The following is a 24,933-nucleotide window of genomic DNA, read 5'->3' on the forward strand; positions in this document are numbered from 1 at the left end:
TCAGAGTCACAACTTCTGAATACAAGTCTTTGGCCCCATCTGTACTGTGAAGTAGCAACACTTACAAGCAGCTTGACAAAGAAAGAAAATGGACCCACCCTCTGAAAATGCTGCATTTTAGAGAGGAAAAGCAGGGTATATCCGAGCTACAAATATACTACTAGACTTGAAGGCGCTTCCAAGTTTCCAGTCCAAAGGCTATGTCCAACTCATCATGGCCCAACTCCATAACAAGATAAGACCCAGCATTACAGAAACTATTAATCCTGCCACCCTCATTCTTGCTTCTACGGAAAAGTAGTTCCAAGACACAGGCCACATGAGAGCCACGGCACACTCCAAAGATGCTTACCTGGACATTCAGAGACACCCTGATGAAACTTCAAAATTCAAATGTGATTCAGAAAAGTCTTCCTTTCAAGTGCAGCTTTCCTTGAAATGAATAAAATTTATTTCCACAGAACCCCGAGGAACATATTTGGTATACATTATACAGACATTAAATATAAAAAATTCAGAACTAAAAAGAGGATCTTCTACATAAAGTGGCCTGCTTCACAAAGGACTGCAGAGGAATTTTTGATCCCCTCTGAAATTTGGGTGCTGTTATTTAGGAAGTAAATGACACATTTAAATTCCAGTTTCATCCAGGCTAGAAGAATTTGATTTCCATGTCTCTCTTTTCCATGTCTACCTGTACAACTGTGGGTTCATATTTTTGAAGACTATATACATCTTTGTAGGTACAGTTCTTGTTCCTCAATCTTGAGAGTCATATAAAAAGACCTTATTTTCATACTTGCTTTAGAAACAAACTAAAAATTACTGAAACCTCAACTCTGAATATTACTGGCCTTTCTGCAATAAAGATCTTACAAGGGCTCTTTGTACAACATGATCTGCTACATTTACCTTTTGAGTCAAAGGCAGAGGTGTATGCATTGCACAGTGCAGTTAGCTGTGTTTGAAACCATTTTAAATGTTCAATGTCACTGTTAACTTTCTTAAAAATACTGCAGTGAAAATCCATAATTAATACAAAAGACTCCATTCCAGTGCAAATAAGAAAACATAGCCTTAAAACCAAAATATCTATAAGAGCTTAATAAGAATAGATGTTTACAGGCACCTTTAATGTAGTATTTGGGGCTCACCTACAAACGGCAGGAACAGCAAAGAGTACAGCTGGAATTTGGAACAGGAAGCAGCAACCACCAAAAACTGTTATGATACACAGAAGCATTTCTACAGTTCAGGAGGTGCTAGGGAAGACCTTTGCCATCAGAAGCCCTAAATTCCAGAGCAATGAAGCTTTGTTCTAATGTCAGCTACCCTCTCTGTATCTATACTCCATAACAATATTCCAGTCACTTCTGCCTTTTTGGAAGCCTGATCTGCCAAAAATTTCCAGCATTCTCTGACTGTCTTTACTGATGTGAATGGCAGTTATTGGATTCACTGCATCACTCTGCTTTTAATGGAAAAAATGTAGGAGTCTCACAAAGCTCAAAAGAGGAAAATGTAAAGTCCTGCACCTGGAGAGGAATAAACCCATGCACCTGTACAGTGGCAACCCATGCACCTGCCAGTTGGAAAGCTGAGGGTCCTGACAGACAACGAATTGACCATGAGCCAGCAATGTGCCCGTCTACTCTGTACCCAGAATATCATTATTGCGCCTTCCTTGCCGCAAAGGCACAAAATAAAAAATAACAGACACAGTCAATCAAATGAAATACATAAATAAAGAACATACCACGATCCCCATTTATTTGGAAACTAGTAAGGAATTATGGAGTGAAGGGCTTTTTAGTGGAGGGTTGGTGGAATCTAGCATCTATTAAGTATAACTCAACGACATTATACTTTCCTATTAAGAATCCCCTTTAGCAAGAAACTAAACTGAGACTTTCACAGTCTAATCTGGACAAAGAATTTGCCTATTTAATGATTCCTCATGAGTTCAACAACACTTTGAGAATATCTGTAATAAGTGGCATACTTACAGATGAACAATAATAAGACGCAGAATTTTTTTTTTAATTTAGTTAGAACCGTAAAGAATTTTTCAAAGCTCTTTTCATAGTTAGATGCCTTCACTCACTGTGTTTTGAGTTCTCTTTGCTGCACTTCAATATTTCCTCTACTTATAAGTGTACTGCAACATATTTAATGTTTAAACACATGCAATATAACTCCACCTAACAGATAGGGGTTTTGTGCCTTCATCTCAGCTCCAAGTGTTTACGAGGTTATCCAGACTCTGTGCAGGCTTCTACAAGCACAGCAACCCTGTGTTCTGCTCACTTACACTACTGCCTTGTTGAGTACTGAATCAAATCCAGTGATCTGGGTGCTGATGTTGGGGGGTGTCATTTACCCTGGCACATCATCCTCTGCAAACACATCTCTTTCAGAAAAATGCATTCTTCAAAAACAATAGGAGCTGTCAGCTACAAAAGTGAGACCACAGACCACCTGTCAGTTTTCTCAGCAGCTGGTCTATGTGTATGGACGTCCACTTCTGAAAAGCAGACCAACTGCAATGACACTCTTCTGCCTCTAGAAAAAAAAACACTGACCTCTTAAATGGTGTGAGCGTTCTACAAGTAAACGCTAACCAGTGAGCACGTGTTGCACTCTCCTGACTAGGCTGCAGCAAGATGGAGGCTTTGGTAGGGGCAATGCTGACAGATGTGAAGGACACACCAGTCCTCTTTTTTGTCTTTTTAACATGTTTGGTTAACACCTCTTTCCTTATCTAGCCTTACATCATTTGAATGGCTGTAAGAGATACTGATGGTTTAGGTATTTTGCCAACTTCACTTTCACCGTTACTCCTCTCCACTCCTAGGCACCTCTGTCTCTCCTGAAAATATCTTCACAAAGTACATACCTCTAAGGTTCGAATTAAAAATCCTACTGGTGGCTATACATTTCTATGACGTAGTGATTCAAGTAAAGTTCAGTAACAAAGCAGACGATTGGGAAGGATGGAACTGTCCTCCTTAAGAAATTACGGTCAGAGGGTAGGGTCATGACTAATAAAACTGTCTCCCTCTCAAAAACTGTAGGAAGTTTTGCAGTCCTTTGGGACAGGCAATGGTGATCATACTTCCTTTTCCTGGATAACGAAGATTACCTGTAAAGACATGTAAAAATGTCTTCAGCTGCTAGACTCCACCAATTGTGCTGGGCTTCAAGCACTGCACTGCTTGACTCAGAAGCTCCATAAGAATCAGTGGGTTTTGCTCTTCTGCAATTACGTTCATCTAGCCTGTAAGCAAATGGCCTAAATTCAGGTAATAGTAGATAGTCAAAAACTATTTTTACTGATCTTTAAGATGAGCAATGTATGTCTCACTGGCTGTATGCTATCTACCCAAACCAAACCACCCGGCCTTGCTCCTCTTTGCACACTACTGCAATGAATCCGTAAGCAGGTACAAATGCGTACTACAGCAAAACTGAATCAAAAACTAAAGCAAACATAACATGCAGGGAAAATAAAAAACTTTTATGGCATCAAAAGAGTTTTAGATGCTCCCTCTGTATGACCTGATTTCAGCGAGTAGCTTCTAAAATATTGGAAGCTACTAATCTGTGCAACACCATAGCTCTCATTAAGACAATACTGTATCCTAACTATCTTCTAGTTAGAACCCTCTACCCCTATGTATCCCCACAGAGGTGGTAGGAATCATAGAATCATTTAGGTTGGAAAAGACCTTTAAGAACATTGAGTCCAACCGTAAACCTAGCACTTGCAAGTCCACCACTAAACCATGTCCCTAAGTGCCACATCTACACATCTTTTAAATACCTCCAGGGGTGCTGACTCAACCAACTACTTCCTTGGGCAGCCTGTTCCAATGCTTGACAACCCTTTCAGGGAAGAACTATTTCCCAAATATCCAAACAGCCTGTGGTGCAACTTGAGGCTGTTTCCTCTCATCCTATCACTTGTTACTTGGGAAAAGAGACTGACACCCACCTCGCTACAACCTCCTTTCAGGTAGTTGTAGAGAGCGATAAGGTCTCCCCTCAGCCTCCTTTTCTCCAGGCTGAACAACCCCAGTTCCCTCAGCCATTCCTCATATGACTTGTGCTCCAGGCCCTTCACCAGCTTCTTTGCTCTTCTCTGGACACGCTCCAGCACCTCAATGTCTTTCTTGTGGTGAGGGGCCCAAAACTCAACACAGGATTCAAGGTGTGGCCTCACCAGTGCCAGGTACAGGGGGATGACCACTCCCCTATACCTTGAATTGTGTGCTGTAAGCACACAAAGGAGTGGATTGCCTACTCCTGAATTTCCTGAGCCCCAAGTAGCCTAAAGAGTGCTACTTTCTGTACTGCACTTTAGAAGCCCATCACAATTTGCGTGGACGCTAAATAACAGCACTATCAACACACACTCAGTTTTATAATTCAACATTGGTATGAATAGCAGTAGAGCCACAGAAGATCAGTGCAGAAAGCTCACTCCATCTGCATGTAAAAGGAGAGGTATCTCAAGCAGGCATATCTGCAGGTGGTACTCCCTTGGTAAAGGATGCGGAGGGAAGCCTGTAAGTTACCTGCAGAATGCACAATATCACAATCAAAATGACTAAGAAGGAAAAAAAAAAGCAAGGAAGCTCATAAGAGTCCTCCTATGTGAGGAGACAATGAAGAAACTGCGATCACTCCCCGGAAAACAGAAACGGCAGCACAGAACAAACCTCAACTGCAGAAGCCAATTCGTACATTTAAGTCCGCTGCTCGGGTCCTGTTCCCCTCGGCAGCCGGGGCAGCATTCGACGCGGGCAGGATCCAGTCCCGCGTGGCGCTCTATGCAAGCAACGCACAGCTGGTGTCGGTCGGTGCCTTGTGCACTGGCCTGCACGGCCCGAGGCGCCCACGGGGCTCCGCTTCGGGCGGGACGGCGGCCGCCGCCTCTCCCGCGCCGGCGGAGCCGGGCCGCACGCGGCCGGGCCGCCCCTGCGCGGGCAAACCTGTAGCGGCGGGAAGGAGTCACGTGGCGGCGCTAGGACCCGGGCGCGCCCGCTCGGGCGTGGGAGGGGCGAGCAGCCGCCGAGCTGCCTCGCCGAAGCGCTCCGCAGCCGGCGGGACGCAGACGGGCTGGGGTGGGTCTGTCCGGGCGCACGGGGAAAGCGGGCAGCGGTCCGGCGCGAGCACAGGCATCCTCTCGCTGAGGCGCGGGACGTGACTCAGGTACTGAGGCGGAGCCGTCGTGTGCGATGCTGCGGAGTGCTTGGCTGGCGCACGGGGGCGAATGCCACGGGGAGCGCGGGGGGGGGGGTCCGGCGCCGGGTGAGCCGACTCCGGAGCGCCGGCCAGGCCGGGGCGCATCTCTGCGTGGGGCTGCCCGGGCCGGCGGCCGCGCTCGAGCGCGGCCGAAGCTTTGGGCGAGCGCGGCGCCGGGCGGCGCGGCTTCATCCCTCGCCCAGAGGCTGCGCCAGGCGCCGGTGGGGCGGTGGGCACGGCGCGGACTGTCCTCGCCCCCCCCGGGCGCCACCTCACGTGGGACGGCGCCCCCCCCCCCCCCCCCCGCCGGCTGCGTTTCTCCCCGCGGAGGGGGCCAGGCGGGCACATTTCTTCCCCGGGAAAGGCGCGCTGCCGTACGCGTCGCCGGCGCCCCCGCCGCTGTCGGCCTGACAGCGCTGTCCGGGCGCCGAGCGGTGCTGGCGACCGAGCCCCGCTCCGGCTGCTGCTGCGAGAGAGCGCTGCGCCCGGCTCCCCGCTTTGGCGGCCGGGTCACGCCTAGGCGCGCGGTGCCGCCGGCCCCAGCGCACGTACAAGTGCCACAGCGGGGGCTCGTGAGGCACCCGCCAGCCCGGGCTTTGTTGCCGCCATCGCTGGCTTCCTCCCGGTCGCGGGAGACGAGGGTCTCCGCGTCCAGCCCCGCCTCCACGATCCCGTCGCTGCTGCTCACCTTTCATTTCAGTGTCGAGGAGCGGGGGGGTGAATTCCAGAGTTGCCTTTGTCACAGCGGTGGCAGTTTAGGTCCACCGAAGCGGGCGACGCGCAGTCTGAGGCACGGTCCCCTCATAAGGACATCGCCGCAGCCCCGGGCGTGAGCTCCGTTACTCGGTCCTGCGAGTGCTCCCAGAATCGCGCGGCCGCCTCTCCAGGCAGCGTGAGCATCGGCGGCGGCCCGAGCGCTCCGCGGGAGCCGTCTCGGCTCCGGGCGCCGCGGGCTACGTGCCCGCCCCGGAGCGCCGCGCGGGCGGCCGTGGCCGTTGCCGTTGGCGGCGCCGCGACCGCCACCATTGTTCTCCGACCCCGCTCCTCCCCCGCGCGGCGGGCCGCCGCAGCCCCTCTGCATCTGCTGGGAGAGAGCCCTTTTTTGCTACTGCTCGTAATCCACGTGGAAAGGTCTTCGGCTTGCCTTATTCTAAACGGTTCTGTGGGGAAAAGAGCGCGCAGGGGTGAGGTTGACGTGGAGCAATACAACTTCCTCACTGGCGCAGACCGTTACCACCAGTTGTGAAAGCGCGCTCTTGGCCAGCAGGTTTGCGTGCTTTTTGGGTAAAGCAGTTGGAAAACCGTTTAGTTTTAGATGTCACAGAGTGAACTCATGTATGGTTTTGCAATGTTTATTTCAGAGGGAGCGGTAGTTTGTTAAGGTGTGGCAGTCGGCCGTTTAAAAATGTAAACCAGAATCTGTTAGTACAGTACACCTGTTGTGGTTCAGTTGGATGTATAACTCAAGGTAAATTGTAAAAATATTAAGGTGACGTTTTAAATCACCTTTAAATCATGCGGGAATTCACATATCTCAATGTATGATGACACCAATGTTATGCAGCTGCGCTGTCCAAAGTGATGTGTAAAAAGACACCTCTTAGCCAGATGATCTTTTCCTACTATACTCAGCTACATGTGCTAACCTAGCATGAGATACAGTGCACGTGCATGTGAGTACTTTATGTATCAGGGTAGTTCCATGCCATTCTGCAAAAATAAGTGTGTATGTCCAGCTTGTGACAGGACCAGACCCTTGATTAGTATTTATCTTGCTCTGTCACTTTTTGGTTTTATACAAGACAAAATAAGGACACTTCTCTACTATAAACAGTTGGCAAGAATTTCTATTTTTCTAAAGCTCTGACACATTGCAAAGCCACCATACCTGCAGGGCTGAAATTAATTTTCATGATACATGAAGAATGAATTGTAAGTATTTGACTGAAGTTGGGATTCTGCAACTTCTATTTTTGAAAGCATATGAAAAGCAGCCAGATAATTCAAGTGCAACTGAAGGCATGTTTGTCACTTTTTCTGTGCACACAGAACAGGCATATGCTGTCTGGTCTTGAGGTGCCGCTGTGATGCTGACGTTTATGTACTTATGGTAATGGATGTTGTGTAAAAAAACCCGTAGGCTTTAGAAAAATAAGTCCACTTCTCCAGAAACTGGGCATTTGATATAGAGACAATAATTAGGGAGGTTGAAAATGCTATTGTTCTAGAACGAGTGTATTTGTTTCAAAAGTGGTACCTGAGAAGATTTAGTTACTGTTGTATTTGTAATTAAAGAAAATACTTATGCAAGTATTTATCTCAAGATTAAAAGAGCTGTTTCTCTCTTGTTAAGAAGAAAGCCACGTTAATACTTCCTTCTTTAAATGTGAAGTTAGTATGCAGATCTGTGGCTTATTCTTTTGCTTATGGCAAGTTAGGGGTACTTGTTGGTAACATGCTCATTAAGGAAAAATAAAAAAAAAACGCAAGAAACCAAAACAATAATATAATCTGATTTTCCCAGATAATGTAAAGAACAGGGTTCTAACATTTTCGTTGTAAAAATAAAAAAAAAGCAAGCACAACTTCCGCTGTAGAGCACTTTACCCAGGTAATAGAATCTACACTGGTTAGTATTATTTGCTACATATGAAATTGCAATGTGAATTTACTATGTCATTGCAGTCTGCTAGTAACTTGTGATGTGCGTTACTTACTGTGCTGTAGCAGTGAACGCTAAAATGGTTTAAGGCTAAGTGGGGGCTGGAGATTGATTAATAGTAAGTGTTGGTATGGAACATCACCTACAGCTACAGACAGCATAGAATTACTGTATGGTTTATCCTAGGAGTTTTGAGAGAGAGAGAGAGAGAGAGAGATGAGAAAATGGTGAAAGCTGGCAAATCCTTGAGAAAGGTGGATGCAGTGGAACTGGAAAACTGTCTCTGATAAAACAGAGGAGGCCAAAATGGAAGAGTGAAAGTCACTGTGGGGTCTTGCAGGGAGGGCAGGCATTGGTAAATACGGTAATGATTTTGTAGGGAACAGGACTTTGCAGCAGCCTTTGGAAATGAATGTATAATTCAATTGGCTGATAGTTAAGCAGGTAAGCCACAAGAAATGCACCACTGTGTCATACCAGTGGCCCATCAAAATGGCTTGTACAAAGTACCTAAGAAAGACTTGTAATAAAAAAAATTCGAATTAAAGATATATGCATGAGTGCTTTAGAGCATCAGGAAAGAGTTAAAGTCATGCTGAATAGGCAGATGTCAGTGATGTCAATGCAAAGGGTAGTTGTTTTATATGTAGAGGGCTATCACTAGGGTCTGGAGGATATAAAAATAAAATTATTTTTGCAGTGGTCGTTCCCTGCAAAATTTCAGTACAGCTGGTTAGTCTTAGGATTCGTCACTCAAAACCAAGAGTAACATACATCTTTTGTTTAGTCTGCTTAGATTTTAATAACCTTGAGTAAATATAGGAGGTTTATGACTCCTATTAACACAGTATTGAGCTGTCTGTGCTTTTCAGCATATCCATACTCCCAACACCCTGTGAAAACAGAATCATTATTCTTTTCATTCCACAGATAAGAAACTGAAGGCGGATCTCTGCATTGCCCAGCTTAGACCGTCTTCCTTATTTTGTAATTGTACAGTTCTCAACCTGGTGGGGTTCCAGACTGAATTTCAGTTTGAACTGGGTTCCCTACATGGAAGTTCATGTTTTATTTTTGATAACCATTACTTATTTCTATCCTAGGAACTCAAGGTTGGGTAGATTTCTGCCGTAGCTAAAACAAATTAATTCAGGGGAAGTTCTCAAGCTGTATAGGTCAGCCTACATACTCATAAATGTGCTTCCTACCCATACTGCTGACCATAAAGTACTGCTGCGTGGCTAGTAAGGGTATTGGCTAAACACCGGTATTAGATGTTTGCCATTTCTAGTTGCTCCTTTTTATAATGCAAATGTTCTCCTTTTATATACACTGCACCATCACACCACCCACAATGCTACCTACAATCACCTAATATTTCCTCCTAACTGATCCTGTATTAGTTTCCGTGGCAACAGGAAGATAATCTCAGGAGCATGAAATGCCACAGATTTAACTACATTTGCTCCCTTTGTTTTACACCTTACCAAAGCCAGGACCCATTTATGATAGGAGGAATCTGGAATAAATACTGACAGTACTATCATGTCTGTTGTGGAGACACGGAAACTGAGCTGCAGCCAGTCAAATGTAATCCTTTGCCTCTAAACAGGGCTGAGCTAGCAAAAGCAGAAAGCAAAGCAAACTGTTGCAATAGTTACGCAGTAGCCACCTGTGTTAGCAGGCTTTGGCAGTATCCTAGTACTCAAGCAAAATTCTAAGTAAGAATTTTGCCTGTGCAAATCAACCACGAGCCCACCTCTTCTAATGCTAACCCTAGTTTGCACGTTTCACACGGGAACCTCCCTGCTACTTCCTTACTAGTTCTTAAGGAGGTGAATACAGTCTAGCCTAGCAAGGCACACCGCAACAGGATGAAGTGCATCTTCCGCCGTGTTTACAGAGACAGGGTTCATTTAGTTCCGGTTAATGGTCTTTTAATTTTGATGTGTTAACATGAGCTACTGATGGACTGAACCAGGTGAACAAGACTGATGTATGCGTGTACATATGTAGACCAATCTTAAGAGGATGGCATCTGAAGGTCTGGTGTGCTGGTTTATGGTGACTTTTAGCCAAACATGGCGATAGGCATGACGTAAAGAAGAGTAAATGGATGTAACCGTTTCCCCATAGGCTTATTTTTATGAAATGCTGGCAGTAGGCCGGGTTCCTCCACCTCTGCAAGTCTAGCTCCCTCATCAGACCGGAGTATAAAGCCACGCTAGAGACCGTTCCTCCTAGGGCACGCAGAGCTGGTAGGTCCCGTCGGCCGGGTGGAAGGAAATCCGGCTCTTGCAGGTTGCCCTGCTCCGCTGGGCAAGGGCGAGCGCAGGACCGGCCGGGGAGGAGGCCGCTTCCGCCCTTTCTGAGCGGACCGGGCTCCGCGCGGGCGCGAGCGCGAGCGCGAGCGCGGGCGCTGCGCGGGGGCGCGGCCTTAGCCCCGCCCGCGCCGGGCCGCTGCGCGCGAGGCGGGGAGAGCGAGCCGCGCGGGGCGGGCGCGCAGCTTTGCGAGAAGCGCGGCCCGCCGCCGCTGCCGCAATTACGGTAGGAGCGCCGCCCACCCGCCCAGTCACGTCCTGCACGTCTCGGTGCGGCGGCCGCCAGCGCGCGCGCCCTGCCGGGGCGGCCCGCGCCGCCGCGCGTCACGGCGGCGGGGTCACGCGGGGCCGCGGCGAGCGGGCCCTGCCTCGGGCCACCGCCGGCGGGCCCGGGCCCCCGGCGATCCGGCCGCCTCCTGCGGGCGGCGTTTGCATCGGGCTCGGTGCGCCGGCTGCCGAGCTAGCGGCCCGCGCCCCGCGGAGAGGCGCGGTGAAGCTGGGACGGGTCTTTTCTGGCAGGAGCAAGCGCGCTGCCGAGCAGCTGTTCGCGGTGATTCGTCTCAAAAGCCGCCTGCCCCTCGAGTTCGCCGTCGGGGCCCAGCGCTGTAGGTCTGCAGAGACCGCCCTTAGAGCATCTTTGCTATAGGCTCGGCGAAGGAGGCTGTCCCGGCCTGTGTGCAGGAAGAAGCACGGAGGTGAATGCCATGAGCCGCTTCTTGGGGCTGACTGTTCCCGTCCAGCACTGCGTAAGCAGTCTGGAGAAAATGCCGATTGCCATTATTCAACAAAACGTGCTCACGTATTATTGCTGACTTTGTGTTGCCACTAGATGGTTAATACAAAAGGATTATGCAACCCTTCCCCCAACAATTTTAAACAGTGGCTCCAAATGAAATGCTGTCTGACAACCTGAAAGTAGTGGGAGTGATGATTCCTCTTGCCGCCTGCACTCCTTCTGTTTTACATCTTATTCCTGTTCTTTATGTACTTGAGCTGAGATACTTGAGTCAGCATTTTCCCTGTTACACTTAACACTACGGAGCTACTGGTGTCATGAAGGATTACACTTTGTGCACCTACTCTGTGCTGTCTGGTTCTTGCTTTAAAAAAAAAACCACCCTTTTTTGAAGAATGCTTTATACCTTTTATCATACAGAAGTTACTGGGAAAAACGGTTGTGAAGGGTAGACATCTGCAGAGATGCATCTTAAGACTTTCATTTAGCAACCCAAAGCCTGGTGCAGAAATTGCCCAGTCTAACAAGCTATGCATTTTTACAAACTCTTGCAGCAATCAGCAAATCAGCCATCTGTAGTAAGCAGGCACCTAGACGTCTAGATTTACTGAGGTATTCTGTTTCACTTCTTGTTTAACTATTTTAGGTTCTAGTTGTATGGACTTAAGAAGACAAATGGTTTTCTGTTTATATTTGATTTCCAGAAAACAAGAGGTTAAGCCAGCAGTATGAGGCTTACTGTCCTTCTTGTACAGCCCAGGGTAATAGAACAGCTATAGTCATGGCCAGGTTTATTTCTGCATCATATACATAAAGTTGTTTCTTCCAAGAAGTGGCAGTGGTGGTCTAAATGCCATAGTAAGTATGCTCATACAGGCCTATTAACAATCATGCATTTGGTGCTCAGTTGTCTAGACAAAGTCTGCATCAACTAGATTGTTGTGCAAGACATAGTCTGGTTCCGAAATGGATCTGTGAGAACTACATAATTCCCAATGCACAACAGTCACTATGCAGACCTATGCTTCTGAGAGCAGAAGCATTCCTTAGTGATGAACATCATCTCTGATGTGCAGCTGTGCTTGCACTCCTCTTTTAGGTACTATCATAAAGAAACATTGATCCAATAGGAGTAAATCAATTGCATTTTAAAGAAATGGTCAATTTTGGTACACGTAAGATTTAATGTGTAACTTGTTTGAAGCTCACTTTAACATTTTCAAAACTTATATAATACGCAGACCCTACAAAAACCTAACTGCTGTGATGCAATACCTCCCTGCACTCTTCACACATAGGGACACTTTATCTGCCTTTTCACAGTGTCCTCCCCGCCCCCCCCCCCCCGCATCTCTCTCTACCATGCTCATGAGAAAAGATTTTCTTTTTTAGATGCAAAGGCGCTTGTGGCTGCATATGGAAGATGTGACAGATAAGATTCATCAAATAAAATAAAATCACCCATAATGTAGTAACAACAATGGAAAGTATTTGCTTCAGGCAGACAGCGATACTGAGCATTGCTGCAGTTACTAACTCCCATCATCCACAAAAACTGCCCGTGCAGATTTTCATTGCAGTTTAGCTTAGGTACTTACTTGATGCATGAAAACAAATAGCTCGTCAGAAGCTCAGAGGGATCTGTCTATCTTTTCAAGATATTGGTGCATCAGGGCTGCATTGCTGTTCTCAATAGGGAACAAAAAGCCTGGGTGATTTGTCCACTGCTGTACAGAATGCTTCTGATGCACCAGGATTTTGCATCCAGGTCTCCTAAGTGAATAGTCCAGGAGCTTCACATAACAAGGTCTTGTAACAAAAAATCCCACAGCCTTTAATGCAGTAGTTATTACATATTTGAGAAAGTCAGATACACCCCTGAACTGCTGTAATGGCTGCAGTTTTTCTATGAAACAGTGATTTGGTTGAAACCCAGGTTTGACTGAGAGAGCTGTGAGGGGACGTTCATTTAAAACTCAAACTGTATGCATCTCATTTTTATGTATTTTTTGCAAACTTTGTTAAGGACTTAGCCTGAATAAGGAATAGTTAAAATTGCACTGCATCTTCAAGATTTGCATTTAAAATAGTCCCATATCTTATTTGTAACTTTAACTGTAGTGCAATTTCTGCCTATTTTGGTTAGATAATTGTCCCAATGTCTATTAGACTGTAATTGCTTTTTGTTTCTTAGGGAACACTCTTGACCTTCACCATGGGAGCTGTAGTAGCTGATGATGGTCCATCTGGTGTTAAAGCCCCTGATGGAGGCTGGGGCTGGGCTGTCCTTTTTGGCTGTTTTATCATCACAGGATTCTCCTATGCCTTTCCTAAGGCAGTTAGTGTCTTCTTTAAAGAACTTATCCGGGAATTTGGCATTGGATATAGTGACACTGCATGGATTTCCTCCATTCTGTTGGCCATGCTTTATGGAACAGGTAGGTAGTTCTCTGCTTTTGAAACAGTATTGCATCATACAATGATGCTTGTAAATCATACAGCCATTTACAGCATGAATCACGATTGCGTATCATTACTTGTGTGCAAGTAAGGCATTCCAAAGAAGAATTACTATTAATGACATAAATCCAAAAGTTACTGTAAAACTAAATCTCTGTAACTCAGTAGCTACTAAAGACGATTAAAAAAAAAAAAAATTGCATGGCACTCTGAAGATGAAAAAGACCAAGTATTTGACTATAGAGGAAAGAACACTCTTCCAGATTGGCCTGACAGTATGGACAAACTATAGAAATAATCACAGAATCATTTAGGTTGGAAAAGACCTTTAAGATCGTCAACTCCAACCGTAAACCCAACACTGCCAAGTCTACCAAAGATGAAATGCAAACTGACATAAAATCAATTGCAAAAATTGGTTTATCTTAGCAACTGTAACTTGCTCTTCTTGCCTAGGTCCACTCTGTAGTGTATGTGTCAATCGCTTTGGCTGTCGTCCTGTCATGCTGGTGGGTGGCCTTTTTGCCTCAATGGGGATGGTGATAGCCTCCTTCTGCACGAGCATCGTTCAGATCTATCTAACTGCAGGTGTGATTACTGGTAAGTAGTGTGCATGGTTGAAAATGAGTTAGCTAATGTCTTAGGTTTAGGCTGAAGTTTTGTGTGACAAGTATCTAAATCATCAGGATCATCCAAATGGGCTTTTATGAAGATGGCAGCTAAACGTGGAATTAAACTGTCATTTATTTTTTAATGAATGTTAATTTTTCTGATATGTCTAATAGCCGCTGCTGTAATCAGTGAAGCGTAACCATAGAGTACAAGAATATTATGGAAGTGGAATGCTTTTAAAGATGCTGTTTTAGAAGTCTTTTGTCCATTTGAAATAAAAGTATTTTAACTCATGAGTCAGAAAAACTCTTAATTAGATTTTTTTTTTTAATACTGATATTGTAGGCCAGTATTAATTTTTATGTACCCTCTGTTACAGGTTTGGGTCTGGCACTAAACTTTCAGCCTTCACTCATCATGTTAAACCGCTACTTTGACAAACGCCGGCCCTTAGCCAATGGACTATCCGCTGCTGGGAGTCCAGTGTTTCTTTGTGCTCTCTCACCGTTGGGGCAGATACTACAACATGAGTATGGTTGGAGAGGAGGATTCCTTATACTGGGTGGGATGCTGCTTAACTGCTGTGTATGTGGAGCATTAATGAGACCTTTGGAGCCACCCAAAAAGTCTGAAGCTACCAAAGAACCAGCTGAGAAGAAAGTGAAGAAAAAACTTCTGGATTTCAGTGTGTTTAAAGATGGTGGTTTTGTAATCTACACACTAGCAGCATCCATCATGGTGCTTGGCCTCTTTGTTCCCCCAGTTTTTGTTGTGAGTTATGCCAAAGATTTAGGGTATCAAGACACCAAAGCAGCTTTTCTTCTGACTATTCTGGGATTCATTGATATCTTTGCTCGGCCTATTTGTGGAATGGTAGCTGGTCTTAAATGGGTTAGACCACGCTGTGTCTACCTCTTCAGTTTTGCTATGATTTTCAATGGCTTTACAGATCTCATGGGTTCCATGTCTATTGATTATGGTGGCCTGGTGGTCTTTTGCATTTTCTTTGGCATTTCTTATGGAATGGTAGGTGCTCTTCAGTTTGAAGTTCTCATGGCTATTGTTGGTACTCAGAAGTTTTCCAGTGCTATCGGTTTAGTGCTCCTGGCAGAAGCTATGGCTGTTCTAATTGGTCCACCATCAGCGGGTAAGTATTCCATTTAGTTCAGAATTCAAATAATTTGCATTGCATCCCTTTACATAAATTGTATGATAAGGGAGCAGAGAAAAAGACAACATGAGTTACTCAAGAAGTACATATTGTGCTAGTGTTGCACATGCTTCAACAATTTGCTGCAGCTACAATCTGAAGACAGGGTGGGATGAAGCTTTTCCTTCTTGGATCTATTTCAGGATTGGCTGAATTGCCATCTGGAGATGCTGCGCTTTCTCCACTGAAAGCCTACACTGGACCTCTTATTAGTAGATGGCTAATATTGTATGAGATGCATTTTACACAGGCAGTGAATAACTTGTGAAGTTCAGACCTCTTTGGAGTTGGGATTCAGAATATGGATCCTGTAAATTTTCTCTGGAAGGTACTAGGATAGATTCTCTATACCCATGATAGATTTTGGAGGAGGAAAGAAAACGTCAGAAGAAGGAGGAAAAAAAAAAAAATCTTACAAAGAAGACTATAAAACTGGACTGTTTTAAGGAAGGTAGACTGCTTCTATTGCACGTCTCACAACCCAAGAATAAGGGGACATTACAAAATATTCAGATGCATTAATTTGAATTCAAAATTGCAAATTAATTACTAATCAAAACCCATAAATTTTACAGACCCTGAACTGAAAAAAAATCCCACCCAACCCCCACCAGTTCACTGCCATAAAACGCTTACTGTTTATTATCAGACACTAAAAAGCATCAAGTATCTTTATTGTGACAGAACTCTTCATGGAAAAAAAACAGTACTATGCACTACTTCCTCTGATCTTCAGGTTTGGAGAGGCACTTCCTTCATATCCTCCCTCCTGTTCCTTCACCTCCACCAAGTCCTGTGAAAATTTAACTTGACTAAAGCATCAGAATCAGTCAGTTACTCCAGACTGACTATTACGTAAGATTTGCATTTTAAGCAGACAGTGCGCTGCCTGTATAGGAAAGGAAATAAGATAAGGAGTGAGAGGAAGCTGACGATACAGATCCCGGCCATGGGTGCACACATTTTGATCTGAAATACATGGCACTTGTCTCATCTCTTGCATATGAAGGCTAGGCTGGTTTTATTCCAGTTGAATTGCATGACTCTGCATGTGCAGGGGAGTATGTGTTTTGGGATGTGACGTAATGTCGGTGAATGTTAAACTGTGCTGAAATAATTGAGAAATTATAACATTTTATTATAAACTTGTTAAAATGCTATTTTAAAAAACTTGCTTAGATAGTCATGGTACGTCTAGACAGGAGTCATTTAAATGTTTAAAAAAAGCAGAAAAAACTTCATTGCAAGACAATCACTTTTGTTAATTACCTGGGATGTTGTCTTTTTCAGGAAAACTCTTGGATGCAACAGGGAGGTACATGTTTGTGTTTATTATTGCTGGAATTGAAGTTACCACCTCGGCACTCGTATTGGCCTTGGGAAATTTCTTCTGCATTAAGAAAAAATCAGAAGAACCACATACAAAAGAAGAAGCAGCAGAAAGAGAGGAATTAAACAAATCTGAAGACAAAACTCCTGAAGATGCCAAGGTGGACTCTATTGAAGTGGAGCAGTTTCTGAAAGATGAGCCTGAAAAAAATGGCGAAGTAGTAACTAACCCAGAAACGTGTGTGTGAGCATGACAAGAAACCGACAAAGCGTTTAGAAAAGGAAGATTTTCAACACTATTTATTTTAGAAATAGAATTAGTTTAGGGCTGGGCCATCTGCTTTATTAACTGGAGGCTGGTCGGCTCATCAGGTCTCTCTGGAAGCTGATTAGCTAGACAACCTTTTATTGGAAAATTAGCTTTATCAGTAAGAGGTGGAGCATTGTGGTTATACTTTTTATGTAAACTAAGAAGCTTTTATAAACACAAGTAGAGTCTTGCTATGCATCACCAGAAACTGCTCACTTGGAAGAGATATAGGAAGAATATATTTTAAGAAAAGTGGAATTATATGTTTTCAGACAATATTGGTGAAATTGCTGTGTTGTTGTGCAGCTAAATATAATTTCCCTTTCTGTGTTCTTTGTGAAGGGGAGAGTTTGAGATGGAAAAAAAATCTCAGGAACTTAAAGGTCTCCAATAGGTTTTTGAACTTCTTACTTTTTTAGATTTTTAGATTACTTGGCTCAGCCGTAATTTAATTTTGATAATATCTGTTACTTTGATTTATGTAAACGTATTTCTGAGTTTTGTCTAAACCTGTAATCTTTGTAATTATCATCTGGAAATACTGTACGTGGAAAGGCACATTACAGTTCCTGTCTTCAACAGATCACATAAGTGGTATTCGAAGGTAGTACTAAAAGAAAAGAAAATGAGCAGAATCAATCCTGACAGACTGTAAGCAAACAAAGTTTGCCTATGTTTACATACAGGGTTTTCAGTATAGTTTCCCTGCAGCATTGAAAAATATTACAAGTAACATGGAGAAGACAGATATTAGGTTTAGTAGAATCTTCTGAAAGTGTGCATTTTGTATATAAAAGAAACAGTGTAAGTTTCCAGATGACCTACAAATTAGAGTGGGTAGACTTAGGGAAGGGCTGGACTATTTTGAAATGAGTTAGCCATCTTTAAAATGCAATGTTAGCAACATAGGAAGGTCTTAACATGTTGTGGGTTGGTTTTCTTTGTTCTGTTTTGTTTTGTTTTGTTTTTTATTTACCCCACTTCCCTATGCTGTTGCTTAATCTACGGGAGTTCAAGGTACCATTCTTGCTGGTTGAGGAAACACGATAGAACTGTTGATCATATTTACGACAGCAATGGCAAAGGACCAATCAAGAATGGGGTCAGCTCTGCTACTCATTGCACAAACAGAACGGGGGTCTCTGGCCAGTCTTTAGATCTTCTCTGACATCACTATGGGGGAAGGAGATGAAACAGAACAGATCAGACAAGGCAGTGACAGCACATTTGAAGAAACGTGGAAAGGGAAAAGATTCATTGTGAGGACACTGAATAGAAAATGAAGGTAAAAGGAAGGCATTCTAAACTTTTTTTTTTCCCACCCAAACACATTCAAGAAGTGTAATCTTTTATACAAAATCATGCTACCACAAGCCATCTTTCAGATATGTTTAAAAAAAACTCTCTAGGCTTTTTGACTGCAGTAACAATCTTCAAAACAGACTAATTGTAACACATTCAGTTTTCTTGTTGGTAGCAAAGGAATATTGGCTTTCAGGTGCCAAAATTGTTCCGCTTAATAACTGAAAACTAAAAGACCCTAATCCCTTAAAACCCTGTATCCCTTTTAAAAATAACACCGTTAGTTGTTTCCTACTCTACCATTTTAACAGAAACATACAGTAAATCCAACAAAGTGCCAAAACCATGAACCCTTCCCTAATGGAACTATCTCAGATACCAGTTTCCATTCTGGTAGTTTCTTCAAAATGGTTTTGCATTGTCAGGACAACCTTGCACAGAAACTGAAAAGTTAGGATCATGATGATTTTTTTGAGCGATTTTAAAAAGAAATGGATGCTGCACTGAATAAACTGTTTATTTTTATATTGCATATAGTGCATTACTTTAAAACTTTTTCATTAATTTAGTGGCAGGAATTGCACTGGCATGTCCTAGTTATAAGAACTTAGTCACCGAACTTAGCTCCAGTTTGCTAAAGGCTAAATCAGTACTTGGAACACAACACTGCTAGCTCCAGAAGGCCACCATATGAAAGAGCAAGAGGAAAATGGAATCCACAGATCAGCTTACGATATCCCTGGAGGCTGCTTCAGATGATATGTGAAGGCCTGATAATAGCTTTCAGATTGGAGTTCCCTGTTCTGTTTCAAAAAGCAAAAACTAGAATCCTTCCCAAAGGTGAATTCAGATTCTCAAATAGCCATTTTTGTCTTACTGTGGCTTTTGATCACCAGATTTCTTTGCTAGATAATGCTATACTGTTATCACAGAACTAACTATTCCTTTGACCTCACGTTTTGGCACAATTTTAAGTTTCTGTACATTCTGTGAATTGTCTAGACTGTAACATCTCAAAAATTTGGGCTTATCATACTGATTTTCCAGACTATTTTCCAACCATAATACCTTTATGCTTAAGCTGGAAACAAGAAGTGTTATGTTACATTTTTATGTGATTGGGGCAGAAGAGGAAGTTATTAAGACAAGGGAAACACATTTCAACAAGACACCATAAATAATTCCTAAAGTAGTGTTCATGGAAAGCGCCGCGTTGGTGTATACAAGTTCTTTTCCTCAGCTCAAAGATGTACTACTCTGGGACTGCTAGCGCTCTTGTGCTATTTTCAGCACAGACCTACCACTGGATTGCAGTACTTGTGAGAGCAGGAGATGGTTACTGCGTGAGAGAGGTCAAATCACAGAACTCTTATTGACTGTGAGAAATAAGGGTTGGAATTCAATTTGCTAGAGCAGTCTCACACAGGCTATAAAATCTTTTACCCTTTTGATTATTTACAAGAAGCATCAATGCAGAGATGAGAAACTCCTAACGCAGATCTCTGAGCAACATCAAAACTGGCAGGCTTGAGACTATTTCTGAGTTCTGGAGCCAATTAAGCTCCCTGCTTCCATTCTGTCCCATTCAGGGCTGACATCCAGGTGTGTGCTAGCCCTCCAGTCTTCTTTCTCTTCAGCTGCCTTTATTTCCTTGGAAAGAGATTGATTATACTAACGAGAAGGAAACCTCCATGCATGCCAGATCCCTAGCCTTGACAACTGCGAGCCAGTGTGCTGGGCTGTGCTGAGGCATGTACCCAACTGCTCCGATGGACATGGCCACAAAGGCCTTTACACTGAGCTCCTGCTTTATAGACCTCCCTCCTTCCTACCCCAAGATGTTTAATAAAAACAAGCAGCGAGTCCTTGGGTTCCCAGCACTGTCTTAGAACACCAGCTAGGAACTGTTACATAGAGAAGGAGAGGACTATTGGAACCCTTTCTCTTGGCAAGACTAGCCTGGCTCCTTATTAATTTAACGCTGGTTATTTTAAATTCACAAGGAACGGCTTTTAAACCCCTCCAGGTAGCAGAACAGTTCCATGCGACATCTACCTGGATGAACCTTTGTTCAACCTTCACCTGGTTAATATTTAGTGATTTGAAAAAAGGAAAGGGAAGAAAGGGGGAAGGGGAAGGGAAAGCAGGTAATGACACAACTGAATTGCCAAGCATCCCAAAGACAACATTATAATTTGCTCTTGTATCCTACACTATTGGAACAAATGTAATTTCTTTAGACACATAGTTCATGAATCTATTTAAGAAGTCTGTGAGGGAAACAATCGAAAAACACAAGTGCAAAAAATCCAAGTATAATACTATAAAACAGCTGGAAGATAGTTTTCATAATTATTTCTCTGAAACTAATGAATGGTCTTTTAGCGTACAGGCTAGCATAATTTTTAAAGCTTTTTAGATCTTTGTACGTTCTATATATAGGATTTATGGTTAAAATATCATATATTTGATCATGTAATGGATCTTAGGCCCTTAATTTCCTAATGCAAGGAGAGGGTGTGTGTATAAATGCCTGTAACACACAGAGAATATATAAAGAGGTGTATATGTGTGTGCATATATATGTATTTATATATGCATGTATCAATCTGTACACATCAAACATGCAAAATATCCAGCAGAGTAGAATAGAGACAGTTTGCCTGTTTACTAGACAATAAGCAATGCAGTTAAAACTATTTTCTTCCTCCTCCTATACAAAGATAAGTTTGCTTTTTTAACATTCCTAAATAAAATATCTTTTAGCTATTTGGAGCCTAGAAGATCTCAGCATAACGAAAAATCTTAAAAGTGATGCAGCTGTGTGTTTCAGATCACGATCTCTAGATTTTATTTTTCTCCAGTCCTTAAATACATTACAGTAAGTCTTCAGCAGTACCTGCTGCTAAAGCAGCTAGTTCCCTAAAGTTGAGACTTAAGATGATATGAAGGTATGGTGTGAAAGACTAGACAGATCTTGTGCTTGTTAATACTAAATCCCATCCAAACAAACGTGTGTGTTAGACAATGTAAAATCATTCTCTAAAAAGAAATGAAAACATTCCCCTAACCAAGCAATCAAACTTCCAAATGAAAATTCAAAATACACTCATGTATGCACCTTCGTTACGTCCCAAAGAAAAGCTTCAGTCTGGTAGGCAATCGTGAACAGTGGGCTTTCAGAAGAACGCAAACTCTTACACGTTACAGCAGTAAGTACTGACTTGTGTATGTGTGTCTGTGTCTCTCTGCCACACTTGTCTTTAGGATTATGGGAGTACACTTCAGTTTTGTGCAAGTGAGATGACTTTTTGTTTCTTGTTAACGCACTTTAATGTGATGTGTACGTTTATACTTAGATTTTTTTTTAATGCTTTTCTAGCAAACTGTTGCAAATGTGAATAAATATGTATTTGGTTGTCAAAAACTGTGGGTGTGAGAAAATAAGCTTAGAAAAAATAACTTTTAACACCCAGATTTGAAAATTTGGCTTCATTTGCACATGCTCAAATAGCTATACAGAAGCAGACTGCTTATAGAGTAGAAAATAAGAGGTGACACCGAGCTGACAGGCAGCCAGAATTTAATGTGGGCAAGGGGACTGCTTTTGCCATGACTCATAGTTTGGCCAATTCCAAAATGGAAATGGGCTCCTGCTGTAAATAATCCTGAAGACTTTTAAAAGCATCAACTAATTTATAATAATAGCTATTAATTTTGTGGTGCTCCATGCAGAAATTATCGTTCTTGTCTTCTCAAGAGTGCTCCAGGTTTTGTTTGCAGGTGAAGTTTTATAACTGCTATGACTAAATATCTTGAGTACTGACCTGCCAGCCATCTGTCTTTATCATCATGTGATGCTCTTTAGAACTGGAAAGCTCCTAAGAAAACACAGTTTAAGAATACATTTATGGTGGGTTTTTTTGGATCCTATGGTACCCCAGCTAAGACTGGCTCCTCAAGGTATAATCTCAAGGCTACACCCAAGTGAATCAAAATTAGAGTCTCTTCAATGTAACAAGAGCTACATTTTGCTATCTAGAAGGCTCACACCTATTTGTGCCTAATTCTAAGTACCTGCTGAGAAATTCTGGAGGAATCTCTCTAAGCTTAGCTTCTGAAGAGTCTCTGTTGATGTACACTGAAAAGATCATAGGTCTAGTTTACATAAAACCCCATGTTTGAATAAACATATGCTTACCTTTTTTGTTCTAGTTTAAATTGGTAAGACTTAAGATGTAATCAAATGCTTTGCTACCCCGCTGGCCAGATCAAGCCACATGCTATTACCGGAATGAATGTTACCCAGTGGACTGAAATGACAGAATTTATTAGCATGCAGTCAGCATGTCCTTGTGACAGAAAACCAAAGACTTTATCTTTGCCTCTGGTACTCTTTGAGTCTGAAAGAAAGGAGTTGGGCCATTTGCTGTGGAGCAAAATGGGCATGACCTGAGTTGCACAGCTGTTGTTCCCTGCTGCTGGACCTGTTGAAGGAAGGTGATCCACCAATATTTGAAGCGTTAACAACTTTGACAAATAGCAAAGGCACTGCATATGAGAAGCAGCAGCTTTGGAATGTATTATTTTAGCAGCCTTCTCAACACTTCTGGAATAGAGCTCATCTTTGTGCAAGTAGGAAAAAGGTGCATCTACTGCAAAAGTCAGGGCTTTTAAAAGTATCTCGCTAGTGACACAGTCCATCGTCTGAGAAAGTATGGAAAGTTAGAGGCAGACAGAGTAAAAAGCTACTTACCTCTAGTTATATGGTGTTCATTCCTTGACTGATCTCAATACCTGCTTCATCATCTCAGCAACATTCCAGCTGGCAACTTTCCTCACTATCCCTAGATAAATGCTTTGGGGCAGTAAGAAATGAGGATAGCTCTTGCTCTTCTGACTCTTCATCTGCTACTGTTTCAGCAGTTTAAAGCCTTTCACTGGAAAATTCTGAATCCAGTGAAGAAGCATATCTAGATTTTAGTATTTAAAATTCTTTTCAGTCCCGCTGAAAAATGTGGCGTAAGACCCAGTAGCTGACAATGTCAGACAAACTTAAAATACAATTTCTTAGCAGTGAGAGCAGAGAAACATTTGCTGTTTGGGGTCTTTTAAGAAAAAAAATAAATCTGTGTGTGACCTCAAAATACTGTGAATAGCTGGTTTATCCTTTCCTTAAGGATTATGGGAAATACCAGAACCTCTGCTTGCCTTTGTGCCTGTAACGCTTGCAGCTTTGAACCAAGCTGAGGACTGTAATTAAACTAAATGTTTTGTCTGATTATGAGATCAGGACTAGACATTTTCTTCCTAGTGCATAATGTACCAAATGAATTCCTGTTTTGTTCCACATCCCACTCCACTCCAAGTATCCTGGACTGGTCACAGCAAAGACATAGCAGACTAGGGCTTAATGCTTTAGGATGATATACACAATTTCCCTTTTTTCCACATTCCTATTTGTCCATTATATTTCTCAGACCTAGATCTTATCTATGCATTTTTAGTCAAGAATTTTCCCAAAATGAGATTAACAAAGAACACTATCTTAAAAAAAGATTTTTTTTTTTTGTAGGCTGCATATTTTTGTAGATCATGTATATACAGATCTCATCTAATTTTCTGTTGTCCCCCTGCCTGCAGCATGCAATGGTTTTGTCAAAAAACCCGAAGCATATTAGTCTTAATAAGATTTAAGCAGGAAAAAACAAATGTCTGAAAAAAAGTCATGAAGTGTTACTCCTGTGCAAATATTTGCTGGTAAACTTAGTAGGATTTTGCTGTGAAACAGATTTTTATTGAAGATCAGGCCTCTGAGCACTCTCCTGGTACAGAACTACTGAATGATGCAAATAGTCCATACAATCACTTAAATCTAGACATACACACGTAACACCAGTAATTGTCACCTGAATGAACCAGAGGGAAGTGTACTGTTTTTAATAATGAAGTACTGCATTCTTTAACAGCAAACCCTTTTTATTATTAACCTGTCTCATCCAGTGAATTTTAAAAGCTATTTTGCTGTAGGATTAAGTTAATGGTGGATTACACTTCCTCACAACTGGATTAAATCTAGATTTCTGACCAGGTGTCTCAGCACTATTAAAAAAACAGCAGCGTTTTTTGTTTTCACTTAGTATTTTGTACACATGAAGTGCTGCTTTTGTCAAACAAAAGTTAAAGAACAAAATAAATACCTTTTTATTCTTTTACAAAGAGAAAATGAATGTTCTTGAAATGAACGTGTACGCTTTAGCCAATGATCTGCTTACAGTCTGTAAATTCATTGTAAAGATTCTTGTCAGGAAATTAAATTTCCGAGTGTTGCCTTTGACAGATTTTATGGAGGAGCTGCCACTCACAGGTCTGGAACATGGGGAAACAAAGACAACAAATAGTTGTGCTTATGATATTTTTCACTGGAGTATGAAGGATGAGATGCCTCTGAGTTCTACATGCTTTCCTCCAAGGGAGATTTTGAGTACTTTCATGGAGTTACCATGGAATATATGCTTTTACTTAATATCTCTCTTAAAGCATAGGATTTATTTTCAATTGTTTTCAAGGTACTTGTACCACAAAGAATTCAGGGACTCTGTAACCATCAAGATTATGTAAAACAGCAGCACAGGTGGTATTTTCCACATAAAAGCACATAGGCAGTTCTAAGTGAAAACTGTGAGGATAAATTATCCTTCCAACTTTTAAAGGCCTACTAATCAGAAACACAGAGGATTCTTG

General features: G+C 42.7%; 3 protein-coding genes across 9 annotated transcripts in view; 1 reads left to right on the forward strand and 2 right to left on the reverse strand.

The window, feature by feature from the left end:
* The window catches only part of CCDC57 (coiled-coil domain containing 57), a 51,827-nt gene extending 45,617 nt beyond the window's left edge, over window positions 1-6,210 (reverse strand). For 2 of the 6 annotated variants that reach the window (XM_069799590.1, XM_069799585.1), the window contains exon 1: window positions 4,722-5,053. The gene's annotated coding sequence lies outside the window, so the exon portion shown is untranslated. Of the gene's footprint in view, window positions 1-3,142; window positions 3,278-4,721; window positions 5,054-5,935 lie in introns of those variants that run through there. The other 4 variants (XM_069799584.1, XM_069799591.1, XM_069799592.1 and 1 more) reach the window with 4 other exon arrangements.
* On the forward strand, window positions 5,072-18,721 carry SLC16A3 (solute carrier family 16 member 3). The gene is made up of 5 exons (XM_069799594.1): window positions 5,072-5,214; window positions 13,161-13,404; window positions 13,883-14,026; window positions 14,418-15,185; window positions 16,539-18,721. The coding sequence occupies exons 2-5, from the start codon at window positions 13,182-13,184 to the stop codon at window positions 16,823-16,825; spliced, it is 1,422 nt and encodes a 473-aa protein (XP_069655695.1). The 5' UTR covers window positions 5,072-5,214; window positions 13,161-13,181; the 3' UTR covers window positions 16,826-18,721.
* The window catches only part of CSNK1D (casein kinase 1 delta), a 30,921-nt gene continuing 21,893 nt past the window's right edge, over window positions 15,906-24,933 (reverse strand). Inside the window, exons 9-10 of one of the 2 annotated variants that reach the window (XR_011327314.1) lie at window positions 16,518-24,655; window positions 15,906-16,041 (exon numbers count right to left, since the gene is read on the reverse strand). Coding sequence is in view for 1 of the 2 variants with exons in the window: in XM_069799598.1 (XP_069655699.1) it covers window positions 24,644-24,655 (12 nt within the window). In the remaining variant the exon portion in view is untranslated. Of the gene's footprint in view, window positions 24,656-24,933 lie in introns of both variants that reach the window. The other variant, XM_069799598.1, reaches the window with a different exon arrangement.

The sequence above is a fragment of the Haliaeetus albicilla genome, chromosome 12 (genome assembly GCF_947461875.1).
Source record: "Haliaeetus albicilla chromosome 12, bHalAlb1.1, whole genome shotgun sequence".
In the NCBI taxonomy this organism is placed as follows: domain Eukaryota; kingdom Metazoa; phylum Chordata; class Aves; order Accipitriformes; family Accipitridae; genus Haliaeetus; species Haliaeetus albicilla.